Below are 15620 nucleotides of genomic sequence, written 5' to 3'. Positions count from 1 at the left end.
CCCGGAGGAAACATCCATTTATGTACAGTATATGTGACAGTAGCAATTCAGAGGAATGGTCTGCACTTCAATTACCCAGATTGTGAAGTTTAAATGGAGTTTCTAGAACTAGCACTCTTTAGACTTTCTTTGTAAATATATTGTATTGTTCCAAATATAAGACACATCGTTTTTTTGGGAAATACATTTATTTTAATTTTTTTTAATAAATATCTTATATTCAGGGTCTAGTCAGCACTTGCCCTGATGCCCTCTGACTTCAGGGCGGAACTGCTGTCTTTTCAGCGCTATGTGAATGGCTTAAGGAAAAAACATTCATATCCCCCATAGATAAGATAGGTAATGCGGATCAAACGCATGCCAACATCTGTCACAGCATAAAAAAGGTGAGAAATCAGTCATTGTGAAATCTACTGGAAATAAGAACTACAGGTTATTTTTATGGTATGCAATAAAGTGTATATTTTGAAACATGATTGTTGGTCCATTATACCAGTATTTACCATATTTCCAATAAAATAAATTAAAATATGCAATACGAAAAAAATTGTCTTTCAGTTCTTTGCATTAGTTCTGTCATAATCCTTGTTAGCACTGAAATACAGCATTTAAACCGAATCACAAGTGAGGTCATATTTATTTGTGTAGCGCTTTTCACACTACACATTGTTCCAAAGCGGCTTTTTAGGAAGTTAAATTGTAATAGGAAGTCATACTGCAGTGTCTATAAAGTTCCTACTGAACAGTTTCATCAATACTTGTGTGTGTAACTTGAAATTACAATGTTTCTGACTCTATTTAAAAGCTGCAAAAGCTGTCGGGGGGGAAACTTGTATGTCATAACCGCTACTTTTCAGGAAATGAAAAAAAAAAAAAAACGTATTTTTTAAATAAGTGCTGTGTTGTCAAAGGAAGTGGGTTTAGACACTTGCATTATATACTACCTGGCCAAAAAAAAAAAAGTTGCTGTTTGGATTTAAATAGGAAAATACTTAAAGAGTCTATGATTGTATCATTATTGCAGTGATTATGATGTTTCTACATGTTATATGTTTGGCAACAGTTCTTCTAACCCTAATTGATGGAGTGTGTAGCTTAATGTATGACTTGACCAAAAATGTATGCACATCTTGATGGAAATAACATCACAACACTTATTTCCATCAAGAGGTGCATCAGTGTTTGGTCAAGATCTTGTGATGTCAATGCAAGAGTCCAGCACTCTGTAAAGTCTCCTCCAGCACATCCCAAACACTTTCAATGAATTTAAGATCTGAACTCAGAGGAGCCGATTCATGTGTGGAAATGATTCTTCATGCTCCTCACAACCATTCTTTCACAATCTGCGCCTGATGAATCTTGACATTTTCATCCTGGAATATGGTCATGATGTGTCTTCCTACATGGATGTTCAAGAAATGAAAAGCTACACACTCCATCAGTTAGGGTTAGAAGAACTGTTGGCAAACATATAACATGTAGAAACATCATAATCACTGCGATAATGATCCAATCATAGACTCTTAAGCATTTGCCCATTTAAAATCCAAAAAGCGACTTTTTTTTGGCTGGGAACGAAGTGCATATTTCATAACAATAACATTTGACCAAAATCAAGCTTAAATGGATACGATTTTTAACCAGCGAAAGGTTAAGGTTATTTGTTTTGTCCGTCATTAGATCAGACTGAGGCAGCAAGTGCATTGCATTACATTTCATCAAATTACAGGTTATTTACTGTAGCTTTGTGGGCACTCAGTTTTTTTTCTGTCGTTTGGCCAAAAATCGCATGTTATAAAAGATGAAGTGCTTCACACAGGCTATTTAAAGGGGTCATGAACTGATAGTTAAAATGTTCCTTGATCTTTTGACAGTTAAGAGTTCGTTATACTATAAAAATACCCTGTAAGTTTCAAAACTCAAAACTTCTTTGTTATTCCAAAAACTGCTTTTATTGAAGCCAAGAGCTGCGAAAGACCGCCTTTGCAGGAGAATGTCAACGCCTCGTCTACATCACTGCGTCTTTGGCCCCGCCCACTGGCGCGTTAGTGAATAGTGACATGACACGAGTAACCATGTTTATTCCAATGCCTGATCTGTGATCAGTGATTTCTGATGTCACGGCAATCTTTCTCTCAAAATCTATCAATACTGTTTATGCATCAGTAAATCAAGCCAGTGACTAAAAGATCAACTTCACATCGTTTCTCTTAGTAGGATGAAAATAATCTTATTTGAACTGTGACTAAAATATATACAGAAAGCGATCAAAGAATGATCCCTTTTAATTATCCCTTTTAACCTTTTAATGTGATGGAATAGATCTAAATACTTTAAAAACTTCTCACGATTCGTTAATCTCAATAGCTGTGATAGTAAAAACTTAGTAAAACTATTCGAGAGAGTTCCACATGTATTACTAGCTATTTCATATGCAAACATGTCAGCCAATCACAGCAGTGGGCGTTTACACTTAAGTCTCACACAGACACGCCCCTTCAAACTGTGTGTTCAAATCAGAGGCTAAAATCGGGCTTGGAAAAATGCATTTTATTTATAAATTATGACAATTTTTTATGTAAAAATCATACTAACATTATAAGGGCACGCCAGGAAACATAATAAAATAATCCAGTTCATGACCCCTTTAAGACAGTATTTTCTATGATTCAAGGACAAATGCCAGACCAAGACACTCTACTCTGCACTTCAAATACATAAAACATTAGCCTTTTTATACAGTTTGAGTCACAAGCTCTTTGTAATACTTTTCATTGGTTAAATATTGGCAAAACCCACAGATAGACGTAAAGGGTGAACAATAGTAATGATTTAAGAAAAAAAATAAACATTACGAAATATGGAGATAATAAGGTTAATAATAACCTATAATAATATAATATCCTTAATAAGGATAAAAAATAAGGTTTCCGCCTGACAGTGACAATGAGTAACTTTTTAGTTCCTGGGTCACGTCTACTTGGAAATATATATATATAAAAATAAATACTCTAATAGTACATAAATTATACTAAAATAACATGCAAACTTTGTACCTAGATGCATGACCTGTTGGATATCGCCACATTATAATACGGCTTCCCAAACAACTGAAATCGACTGTAAATTGCTTAAAAAAAAGAAAAAAAAAAGTTTCTGCTCAATGATTAACAACTAACCGTACAGATGGGTAGCCAGGCAAATTATAACAGAGAATAAGATTCAACCTCTGGTTTATTGTTAGCATTCCTTAACTGCAGACAGATCAGTGCCAAACAAAATAAGTCCTTCAGGAAGCCCTTTCAAGATAACACTCAGTCCAAACTCGCATTTCATTCTCCTCCTAAACACGTGCATTTGGGAAGTGTCCCCAATTGTGTGTCGTTTCCTGTTAAAACCTGTCTTTCGTTTGCCTCTTTCCTGACGGCGCTCGCTCTCAAAAGCCCGCCGTGAGCCACTTTCCTCGCAGCATTCAAATCAGCACATATTCGGAATAATCGTACGAGCAAGCATGTCTTCCCTTTCATCGGTTATTGAGCGCAAAGCCAGGCGACTCAAAGAAAAGACGGCTAGCGGAGATTTACTTAACACTCGGCCTCAGGGCCGTGAAAAGGAGTGTTTAATTGTGGATGCGCTGCCAAGCCAGTGACAATGAATCCATTAATATGTAACTGAACAAAGCGTCTAATTCTCTTAACCTTATTTTAACCCCCCGACTTCCTGGGGTTTAGGTCGCTCTTAGCTCGTCTTGTATTGCCGCCACACTGTAAACAACACGCCGCATTCTGAGATGGACGAATAAAAGAGCAGCTCCACAGAAGAGGCTGAATCAGTATTCAAGACTACATAAAGTACGGTTGGAATTGCAATGTAGGTTTTTTTTGATCATCTCGTTTCTTTTGTTGTTTTCCAGGCTAGCGAGGCTCTCGCGAATTCCGTAGCTGACATTCCCCTCTCTCTCTGTTGGGTCTTTGCCAGAGGCCTGGGCTTTATCCTGCCCTGTATTTGCCTGCTCTCAAGGAGAAGATGAAGGGGTAAGAACAGTGTGGGGGGTAAGAGAGAAGAGAAATGTTTGGAATAAGATACAACAAGCATTGCATAATGCATATTATTGAGAATGGCAATCTCATACTATTTTTACAGTATGCACAATAAGTATCTGTGTTTAGGAAGTTACTTTGATGTCCATCTACATCTATCTAAAGTGAACTTAAACTTTAAACTTAAAATTTAAATAATCTGGAAAACAAAAAACATATGATTGTTTCCACATAAATATTAAGCAGTTTTCAACATTGATAATAAGACATTTTTCTTGAGCAGAAAATCAGCATATTACAATGATTTCTGAAGGATCATGTGACACTGATGACTGGCGCTGAAATGATGCTGAAAATTCAGCTTTGCATCACAGAAATACATTTTTTGGGCAATCAAATAAATGCAACCTGGGTGAGTATAAGAGACTTTTGCATTTTGATATCACTGACCCCTCTGCTGTTTGCTAGTGTTGTCAAAAGTACTGACTTCGGTACCAAGTCCTAAATTTAAAAAAAATTATGCTTGCCTCTGATTGGCCGATGTGCTCACGCACTCATCAAATATGTCTGTGATTGGCTACAATGATCAGTGCTTCAAAAACATGTTGTAAATATACATCAATGACGCTCTTCACCGAGCGCTTACACAGATACACAAGAGTGTTTGAAGTAGGCGTCTATCAGCGGACCGGTCCTCTTATAGATGCATGCTTGTGTTTTCAAACGCTCCCACTCCCGCTTTCAAAACACTTTCAAACACTTCTGTGTGTTGATCATTGTAGCCAATCACAGATATATCCGATGAGCGCATGAACACAATGGCCAATCAGAGGCGTTTACGATTCTGCTCAACGGCGTCATTTTTTTCATTTCAGTACCGACTTGGTACGGAAGTCGGAACTTTTGTTGCACGTACATATTAACATATAGCTAAATAACTTTTAGCTTCATACATTTAAAAAAAAAAAATCAGTAAAGACAATGCCACAAATGTCCTAAAGCATGAAAAAAAACCCCCAGTGCACTTACATGTTTAATCTTGCATACTATTTAGGATGGATAACATGCGAATGAGGATACAACCAGACAGTTTCATCAACCCACAGTTACTGGTGTTGACACTGCGACACACACAAGAGAAGATCTGAGTGTGAGGCGCTGAAAGAAGCCCATCGGTGACATTTACACCACCCATAATCCCTGAGACTTCGCTCCATCTCCCCCTTTCTTCCGTCACAGTCCCTCTGTATACTCCTCTGTCTCTCTTTTCAGATAAGAGCAGCTCTCAAGGCCTATAGCTCCTCTTCATCCTTCCTCCTTATCTCCCGTTTCGTCCGGGCGTCTTAACCGCGCTCCGGGGCCGTGTTGTTGCCGTGGTAATGGTGACAAGCTCTTAAATGGGGAGTGAAGGGCCGCGGCTGTTGTTTGCGTCCTGCTCACTATTCAGCACAACACACTTCACATCTCACTACAACACACAACACACTACTCACCATTGAAAACAAGACACTGCTTTAAAGCACGCAACAGAAAGCGCGCTATTCAGCACAACACACATTACTGCACAAAAGAGCCACATCAGACAACATGAACCAAACCACAGCACTATGTTAGCTCACGCTCTCGGGACTCAAGACACAAACTACAGACAGATGAATTATGTCTCCTGTTGAGACAAGTCCAGATTTCTTCAGTCTGGTTTTGACAATAGTTATAAGTTTGCATCCCAAATCACATACTTACTATTCTCCATATTGTGTGAACTTTTCTGGTGTTAACACTGCCGTTCAAAAGTTTAGGGCCATTCATGGTTATGTAGTGTTGTCAAAAAGTACAGACTTTGGTACTGAAATGTAATTTTTTTTTAGCCAATCAGTGTCATATTTGATGAGCACGAGCACAATGGGCAATCAATTCTGCTTAACAGTGCTCAAAGCGTCACATTTTTTTTATTTCAGTACCGACTTGGTGCCGAAGTCGGTACTTTTTGACAACACTATTGGCTCGTTTCCACCGAGCGGTACGGTACAGTACAGTACGATTCAGGACAGTAAACCCTGATCCGGCTTGCGTTTCCACCGCCAACCGTACCCTTACTTGATAGGCGTGGTGTAGCCTATGCCGGAAAGAAGCGGTCGACGTCATTTTCACGCGAAGAAGAAAGCGACATAGTACACAACAATGGATGACATACAGCATATCTTGTTCTTGCTTCTCGGCATGTGGCTGTTTGTCACAAGAAGACAAGCGCCGACATAAGGCGTTTCTCAATACCAAGTAAGCAAAGTTCGGACTTGCCAAGTCCGACTCAAGCTGTCTTTCCACTGCACATGACGATTGTCGCATTTCGCCCCCTAGTGTCAGTCGCACGGAACTTTGAAATTGGTTGTGAAGCAACCGTTACCCTCGGCTATTCACAATGGTAAAATTAATGATTTTAAATGAATGTAATGCATGCATGAATATATCCACACAAAACAAATGACCCTTAATACATCTAAAATGAAAACAGTAGATTTTATACAGCTTATCAATATAAATATTGATTTAATAATTATAAAACACTTTTTTTCTGCCATAATTATTAACAAATGGCGTTTACAGAATGACGTTAAAGTGTTAAAATATTTTATCACAACATTTCCGACCCATAAATCATACACACAGATTCAGTACACAGAAACAGTACATATTCTAGGCACCTTTGACATACTGGTTTCAATGAAATATGAATTGGGATGCATTAACCCTAATCTTGCATGCTATTTAGGACAAACAGAATGCAAACTGGGATGCAGCCAAAGGGTTTATTCAATCTGAATGTAAATTATGTGATCAGTATGATTCCAAGATAGACTGAATTTGCTTTAGTATGCAATTCCAAACTACACTTTTAGGGTCGGATTGGGTGTACAGTGTACAGATCCCCATGCTTTGGAAACATCTGTTTCCAAGCAGAAAACATCATTGTAATCAATTCCTGTTTATGCAGTTGAACTAAACAGGTACTGTATACACAAACTCAGGAGTGCAAGGGATCTGGGATCCCATTGTCATGGCAGCAACGAATCCACAAACTATCTAGATATTTTGTGTTGTTTTTCTGAGAGGCTAGAGAGAGAGAGACTGGAGTCGGGCAACAGAGGACATTACTCAAGTACCAAAACCCAGAGCACCAAATAAGGCAGGATGAGGATCTCCTCTGCTTTTGCCTGTTTCCATCCAATAATTACTCCCTGTTTAAGAAAAATACCTCCAAACAAATACAGCCATGCATTTTATTCAAATGAAACTTTTATATCAAGTTGTAAACCAAAAATGTTAACAATTTTCACACAACCAATAAAAGGCATACAGTCTTGAAAAGTTTTTAGGAGAACTTTTGGAAACGCAGTGTGGTTTTGGTGCTACAGGTCCGAGGCTATTAGCCCAGCCCGGCCCGTTTAAAGCCATGCCTCGCACTGGCCCGACAGTGGAAAAGCAGCTAATGATGTCTTTACTTACTTTCTGGGGCTTGAAAGTAGTTGCATAGACTGTAAATGGACGGACAGAAAGCTCTCAGATTTCATTAAAAAGATCTTCATTTGTGTTCCGAAGATGAACGAAATTCTTGGTTTGGATTTTTGGGTGAACTTAACCCTTTAAGCTCCACAAATAACCATTATTTTCTAATTCTCCAGTTTTATCTATGATGCTTCAAAGAACCTAGAAACCAAAACACTTATCTGAAGAACCAATAATGAAAAAGAACCATATAGCAACTCAAGAACACTATAGAGCCAAACTGTTTTATAATGGGTTTTTTTTTGCTGAAAATAACCATTATTGAGCTCATGACTGGATGAAAGGGATAAATTACGTGATTAATACACCAGGAAAAGATATGTCTGGGGACATTAATATTCCTACATGAGATCTTCCAGTATTAGTCACAAAACCAGCTCATGGATTCTTGCTCAATTTCATGATTGTAAGCACCTGCTGAAGTTCATGTTGAGTCTAATTATATTATTTTTTACTTCCCAGAAAACAAGTGTAGTTTCCCCACATTGATCATTTGCTGTCTACCACAAACATCCTGCTGCATGCTGACTTTGGACTGATTTAAGCGTGATTCACAGGCTCATAATCTCTTGTACAGCTAGAACTCACAGATACACACACACACAAACACATGCACTACAGAAGAGTGATAAAACTCTTATCAATCTCAAGGGAAAAGCATTTAACCCTTATGATGCCAACAATTAGTCTCCATTATTCACCAAAGATAAAGCCAAACCCTCCTCTGGGTCAGAATATCTACACATTTATGCCATAAATGAAGTAAGAAAGAATAAAGCAGGAATTCTACTGTAGCCGCGTTTCCATTACCCTTCAAATTGCGCAAATTGAAATTGCGAATTGAAAACATGCCCAATGGAAACACGTCAATTTCGCGAAAACTCCCATTTATCGCAAAAACGGTTTTTCCGCTCGCATGGGGTGGTTTTTCAGGCAATTCGAAAAAGAAATATTTTGCAAAACTGCAATGGAAACAGTTTTTGCGCATTTACAGGTCACCTGACGTAGATGATGCGGTATGTTTGGACAGAATACAAGACAGAGTTCATAAAAGGCGGAAGAATTACAGGAATACTGGATTCTAAACCTCAAAGAAATGCCACAATCAAGAGCTTGAAGCCGAAATGAGTGAGAAACACCCAGAAACACCTCATATGTGCCGCTCACAAGTATAAGGGTCTTTCCTTGCCATTTATAATTGGATAACACATACGTCTCTTTTGATGAATAATAATGGCCAGTGCGGTGGCTGAGATATACATAAACCTACCAACTTACCAATATACTGATTGGCTTCATCACTGTCTCCTCTCCACCAGTAAGCTGGTGTGTGGTGGGCGTTCTGGCGCAATATGGCTGCCGTCGCATCATCCAAGTGGATGCTGCACATTGGTGGTGGTTGAGGAGATTCCCCCCTTCTATGTAAAAGTGCTTTGAGTGCTGAGAAAAGCGCTATATAAATGTAATGAATTATTATTATTATTATAACTTTGCTATGATTTTTGGAATGACTTATCGCGAGAGGAAAAAAAATGAAGTTTTAGTCGCATAACATCGGTTAATGGAAACACCGTCATTTCGCAATAGTTTTTTGTCGACATTTAGAAGAAAAAAAAAAAAAGGAAAAAAGTTTTGCGCAAATATGTAATGGAAACACGCCTAGTGAGGCCTATTACAGGCATTTCACTCTCTGGCCTGGGATGTTTTCGTTTCATTCCCATGTGTCTCCCTGACTGTAGTGTACTGATTAGCCGACATGACTGATGAGTACTGATCCAGTACAGTGTGAAAGAGCTCATTCTGATCACAAGATCAGAGATTAACCACCAGTTTGCAGTCAGCACTGGCACGACAGACCTGAATAGATGAATTAGTTCTGATCAAAAAAAACAATAGTGTCATCCCACAAAATATCTTAAGCACCATAAAGAACACCGGATTTTAATTAGAACCCTTATTTTCTTTGTAAACTTCATTGCAAACTTGAGTTGCTTATTTGTAATGCGTTAATCTAATGCGACCAGATATGCTTACTGCTTCTGTTGCTTTACTTCTTAACTGGGAAGAAAATGAGTTATGTTTCCTGTTTCCAAGAAGAAGGGGAAAAAATACATGGGTCTGGAATTTCCAATTAATTCCATTACCGTTCCCATAAAGATGATCTATTGATTCATCAGCAAAGTAGAGGTGTCATTATCAAGAAAATCATCACAATAACTGTGCTAATACTTAAGGTTAGTGAACTATTCATTTATGTTAAAAACACTCCACTTTTAGACATGAATGATACCTTAAAGGAGTACTTTAACTTCACCACTGGAAAAATGGGCTTTCAATAAAATTTGGCTGCATATACAGTAGAAAGGAGAAAACAACTGAAATCGGTGCTACATGACAAGAAAAAGCTGTTGTCTTCACTTTTGCCAGTAGGAAAACTTCAACACCCATAATGCACTGGGCATGTTGCAGTCTAAGGCCACTCACAGTCTGCTACGCTTAACTAGAGTGCTTGACCAAAGTCAAATACTGCCTTGCTTTAGTAGCAAATACTTCTAAGCAAACTTTTTGTCATAATGGTGTCGACTTGTTATTGTTCCCTGGTGCAATAATTCAAAGAGTAAACTTTTAGCGGGAGTGAGTTACTTTCGGTTTCCAGTGAAGGATCCAGCACGTTTTAAGCAGTTGACCAGAGGGATGAGAATATCATAAAGACTAGCAACCACCAAAAAATAGCCTATCAACCACATAGCAACACATTAATTAAAAACCAATATGAACACTGTAGCAACCTGCATTGACCACCATCATAAAATGTCAACATTAGTTCTTTAAGCAATTTTCAGGAGATGGAACAATTTAAAATATAAAAGCCTAAATTAAACTTAAAATAATTATAATATTGATATAGAAAATAGGTATATAAATATTTTTGTTTTTCCCCCCCAAATGTACCAAATGAGAATATATTCCCCTCCAAGACGGCTACAACCAATCCAGTTTAATACTAAAACTTACCCAGATGGCCACCTCAGAATCTTGAGCTTAACAGAACTACAATGGATTCTAAAATTCCGCTGTCTATTAATTCTTATGCTCAGGCTCCAGCCGTGTGGGAGAATTCAACAGGACCATGTGAAAAACTGTTTTATGAATGTAGCAGGTCAAAATCTGTTACTCACGCTGGTCTGGGTGTCACACCAAGAATCTGACCCTGTACTCAGCAATTACGGTCTAGATGCCTGAAGGACGCTCCCTCTCATTAAGAAGTGTGTGTGACATAGAGACCCTATGGTCTGCATTTTACCTCATGTGACCTTCATATGTGAAATCCATAACCATAATATGACTAGCACTGAATTCTAAGCGAAAAAAACACATAGTGGCCCCAAAACATATTTTCACACTTGAAATATCTGAATTTCATTGCATTAGAAATCAAAATCAAATCAAGTGGCATCTGAAAACATGTCATATTTTCTCAGAACAAACTAGGGTAGCCATTTTAACAATGACCTTTAATCTAAATGACACCAAAATGATTTTTAGTGGATATAAGAAGTTCAGTGACAGATTTTTGTTTATTTTTTGCCAGTTAGAAAGTAAACCAGAATCACCAATCAATTTATTTAGAATGATTTGGAAAGTGGTTCAGTTAGGGCCAAGTTTAGGGGCTTGTAATGCACACCATTTTCAGTTTCAACCTATAATTTCTCTCTACTGTAGTAAATGGTTAGGGTTTTATTTGAACACTGATTGTTTGATAAAAATGTTGCTGATGTTGATCCAGCAACATCCCCGTGACCAAGAACACACAGGTGTCCAAGCCAAAATAACCATAACCATAACCACAAGTGTAGTCATCGCATTAACCACATCTATATAGACATGTTCCACTAACATTTGACTATCAAAAAGTGCCAAAATACTGTTAGTATTCATTTTGAACATTGATTTTATCTTTTAAAACGTTCTTTATGTGAAATGTTTTGCTTAAATTGTGCTTGTGACATATTCGTTATCTCATGCAGTGACATTAAAACATTTTAAGTGACTTAAGTGTGCATCACACTGACATCACGCTCTCTGGCATCTCACATTCATAATTTCCATTTCACTTTCAGCCAACAAATCATGACACCCTCATTATGTTTCTCTCTGGGGTATAGAGTAACAAGCTGACTAACTCTTTCTGGCCCTTTTAGGGGTGAAGCTGTTATATTCAGGACACACATTCATCATCATATGAAAGAACAGGTGAGTAAGTTAAAACTTTACCTTCGATATGATTAACGGCTCGTCGTGTTCAAGCCCACCTTTGAGCGTGAAGCCCCAAGGCGCTCCACCCTGCAACTGAGCCTCGACGAACACAAACTTTCCCTTTTGGATCACGGCACTGCTGCTCCCTGGAAAACTATTATCCATCGCTGGAATGTTGGGGAAAAGAATGGACGAGGACGTCTCTTAGTTACTCAGTCAACCAATAAACTCCGCTAGGAACACGGCCAAGGATGTCCTAGATGTTTCTTCTTCTCAGTCAAAACTTCAACGAAATGATGGGTCATTTCCTCGAATTACTTCATTTGGGATCGCAACATAACAATCCTGTTTCTAGCACCTACCTTACATCCCTACCTGATCCCTAGACAGATGAATGAACGACACGAAAACTTTTCCAGCCTTTCAAAAATTTACATTTGCAAATCAAATAAGCAGGCAAATTTGATTTTGTGTACCACTTTTCCAGGCAGTGGTCTCTCTTTTAAACCCCGTTTGTCAGCCCTTGCTCGCTTCCGACTTCATTTTTACATCACAATAGAATTTGATTCATTTCACTGCGTCCGCAGAAAGACTGAGCGCTCGCGCGCGCCTAGATTCCCCTCAGCGAATCCTGTCAGAAAGAAAAAAGCTCCTTTACGAGTTTCCAAAATCTTCCATTCAGTGCGAACCCGCGTTTCCGCTTTTAAAGTACATAGTCTTTAAGTTATATTTTCTTGTTGATGCGCTGAAACTCTCCCAGCCATGGATGAGGGAGTCTGTGGTCGACCCCCCCACCACCAAACTCCACAGCTCATCGGAATGGTTATGCGCATGCGCGAACTCTGCAAACCGCTCTACCACAGTGAACTAATACAACAGCTCTCGAAATCACATACTAGCTAGTGCCTCTGACCGAAACTGGCTGACATAATCTAGTCAAATCACCACCTTGTCCTCCCACATCATGCACCGAAGACAAACACACGATTTTAACAAGTTTACTTTGGTAAAGTCAATCAATTCAATTCTACTTTCTGTCATGGTGCTTATTGGAACAAAACACAGTAGCCTATACGAAGGGAACATTTAAAGAGCTGGGTGGATACATTTGACTGAAGTCCTTACCAGCAGTTTAGTTGCTCAAGGGACTGGATATCCAGTTCTTGCCTCAAATAATCTTAGATATTTAGGTTAGATATTTCTTTCCTCCCAGTGGCTTTAAAGGTTCTGTAGGCGATTTGTATTAAATACCATTTTTAAATTCACTAATAAGTGTCTCTTATATCACTTGTTTCTGTGATAGCCATAGACTCAGTCTGTAAACAGCAAACTAGTCATTCACAGTCAGAGCAGCGCGCCGCCGTTTTTTACCCAATCACAAACGCCCTCTACCTGTCAATCACTGACATGAGCTTTGCAAAAAATTTGTGGGCGGGGTTTTGAAAAATGGATGTGGTTGATCAATCATGGCGTCATTTTGTAGGCCATTTTCAATACGTTTTTAGGATAGCAGTAGCAGTAGCAGTAGCACTAGCAGTTTTGCATTCATTCTTATAAAGGCTTGTGCTTAACATTAGTCAAAGAGGCTTTCATGTTTTGTTCTACCTAAACTACGCACACACAGCTATTCCTCAAATGTGACCCTGGACAACAAAACCAGTAACAAATTGTGAAATTGATATGTATACATCATCTGAAAGCTGAATAAATAAGCTTTCAATTGATGTATGGTTTGTTAGGGTAATATTTGGCTAAGATACAATTATTTGTAAATCTGGAATCTGAGGGTGCAAAAAAAATTGAAACATTGAGAAAATCGCCTTTAAAGTTGTGCATTTATGTTCGCGATTCTGCTGCATTCACTCACAAAAATAAATATTTTATATATTTACGGTTGGAAATGTACTAAAAATCTTCATGGAACATGATCTTTACTTAATATCCTCATGATTTTTGGCATAAAAGAAAAATCAATAATTTTGACCCATACAATGTATTGTTGGCTTTTGCCACAAATATACCTGTGCATGCTACTTGTGACTGGTTTTGTGATCCAGGGTCACAAATGTGAATGTGACCTTAAAAAATGCACATTTGAGGTATGTGTGTAATTTATGTTGTAGGGGAAAAAATGTTTTTGTTAATCATAAATCAAACTGCTAATCTAAAAACCAAAGTCCCTTTCAAGGAAATTCTGTCCACTCGGCGGCCATATTTCCATCGCCTCCAGGCAGCTATTTCGGGCATCCAAGACCAAGTCCTGTCTATTTGAATGGGGTTAATCCTGAACTTTCAAAAACTGCTGGCCGAACTCACAATTACAGTAAATAAATGTTTCAAATCAGCAACAAAACCTGACATGAACTGTCCCATAAATGTTGCTGCGCGTTGCACTTTCTCCCATTCATAAGTAATAGGAGTGAACCATCTGTATATCTATAGTCTTTTCTAAAAACTCATTGGAAATTCCTGAGGAAACAGGTGTGGTGACAAATCAGGTCCTCCCTCTAAATTGGTCTCTGTTAGGACCCCATTGATCCCATTGGCTCAAATTACTCTCTTTAGTGCCTGATTACAATTCCTACAAAATCTTGTTATATGATAAATGATGTTTGAACTATGTTATAATGACCATTAATGTCCATATTAGTTCACTTATGTATTACCATAGCGTGCATACGATTAGGATGATAGCTTTTAGTTTGCACAGGCATTTGCAATTACCCACATGTATTCAAAATCATCTTTAATGTAATTACGTGTTAAATTAAGTGTTAAACATCCAAATATTTCAGTTATAAAAATAATGCGATGTTCAATTATTCACTAAATAGGCTATTATTATTAATGAACAGTTTATCAAGTGAAATCATTAGCCTAACTGATAGTTGATGAAGACCCAATTTCGAGGGAGGGCCCGATTTGACACAGGCTCAGAAATGCAAATTTTCTCCTGGCTTTATAGGACAGCTTTATTCATTGCTAACTCTGGCTGCATTAACGAAATGTCTTAAATCATTTGCTGCACATTAAAAATAATAATAAAAAAGTACTTTGCACCTTTGACCTTTGTACTTTTAAATAGCCAATAAAATAGTCTGACTTGTGGTTTAAAAGTTGAAGATATAGCTGATACTTTGTCTTTATTAAAACTGATTCAGATTTTCAAACTGATACAGACAGTTTTATTCAAATTGATGTTGACATTGTTCAGTAGAAACAGCTGGAGAACTGTTTAAAAGTAAAAAATGTCCCTTCTGGCCAACCCTTACCTGTTAATCATCACCTCAACCTGTTTTTACTTGTTTCTATACCAGCAGCTGCAAGGCCTGACCTCTATTGTAAATTAAATTACACTCCCGTGGGGCAAGTTTTAGCCTTCTCATACTTAAGAGTATTGAGTGAAATTTGATTATTTGCAGGTATTCAACATTAAAAGCATGATCAGTTTTGTTTTTGGGGTGTTGCAGGGTCCGACTCTCTTCATGTTCCTCAAGAATTTTTTTTATTTTCTTCAAATGAAAGACCATTTAAGGACAATCTACCTCTGCTGGTCCACTTTAATAAAAAAAAAAAGATCATCCCTTCGTCTTTCAAGCAAATGTACACACTATAAAAGGCTTGCAAAAATGGCGAAATAAAATGAGCTGAACTTGATCTAAATGTGTCTTTTTCAGCCTTCGTGCAATGAACACAATATGATGTGAGAGCCTCTGGTTATTTTAAGTAGCCTATATGATTGTGTGTTTTTTTCCCCAG

At 38.0% G+C, this 15620-nt stretch overlaps 1 protein-coding gene and 1 long non-coding RNA gene across 2 annotated transcripts in view; one reads left to right on the top strand and one right to left on the bottom strand.

The window, feature by feature from the left end:
- Positions 1 to 12690, bottom strand: part of shroom3 (shroom family member 3) — a 62481-nt gene extending 49791 nt beyond the window's left edge. The window contains exon 1 of the mRNA XM_082140006.1: positions 11880 to 12690. Within this exon, the coding sequence (XP_081996132.1) occupies positions 11880 to 12026 (147 nt within the window). The 5' untranslated portion in view covers positions 12027 to 12690. The remainder of the gene's footprint in view (positions 1 to 11879) is intronic.
- Positions 3016 to 5863, top strand: LOC309476918. Its single transcript, XR_014198415.1, has 2 exons — positions 3016 to 4452; positions 5095 to 5863. It is a non-coding gene; the product is annotated as an uncharacterized lncRNA (long non-coding RNA).
- Positions 12691 to 15620: the final 2930 nt, after the last annotated feature.

Source organism: Leuciscus leuciscus (assembly GCF_965113295.1).
Source record: "Leuciscus leuciscus genome assembly, chromosome: 16".
In the NCBI taxonomy this organism is placed as follows: Eukaryota; Metazoa; Chordata; class Actinopteri; order Cypriniformes; family Leuciscidae; genus Leuciscus; species Leuciscus leuciscus.
The sequence above is the reverse complement of the archived record's forward strand: the minus strand, read 5'-3'. Positions and strand labels throughout refer to the sequence as shown.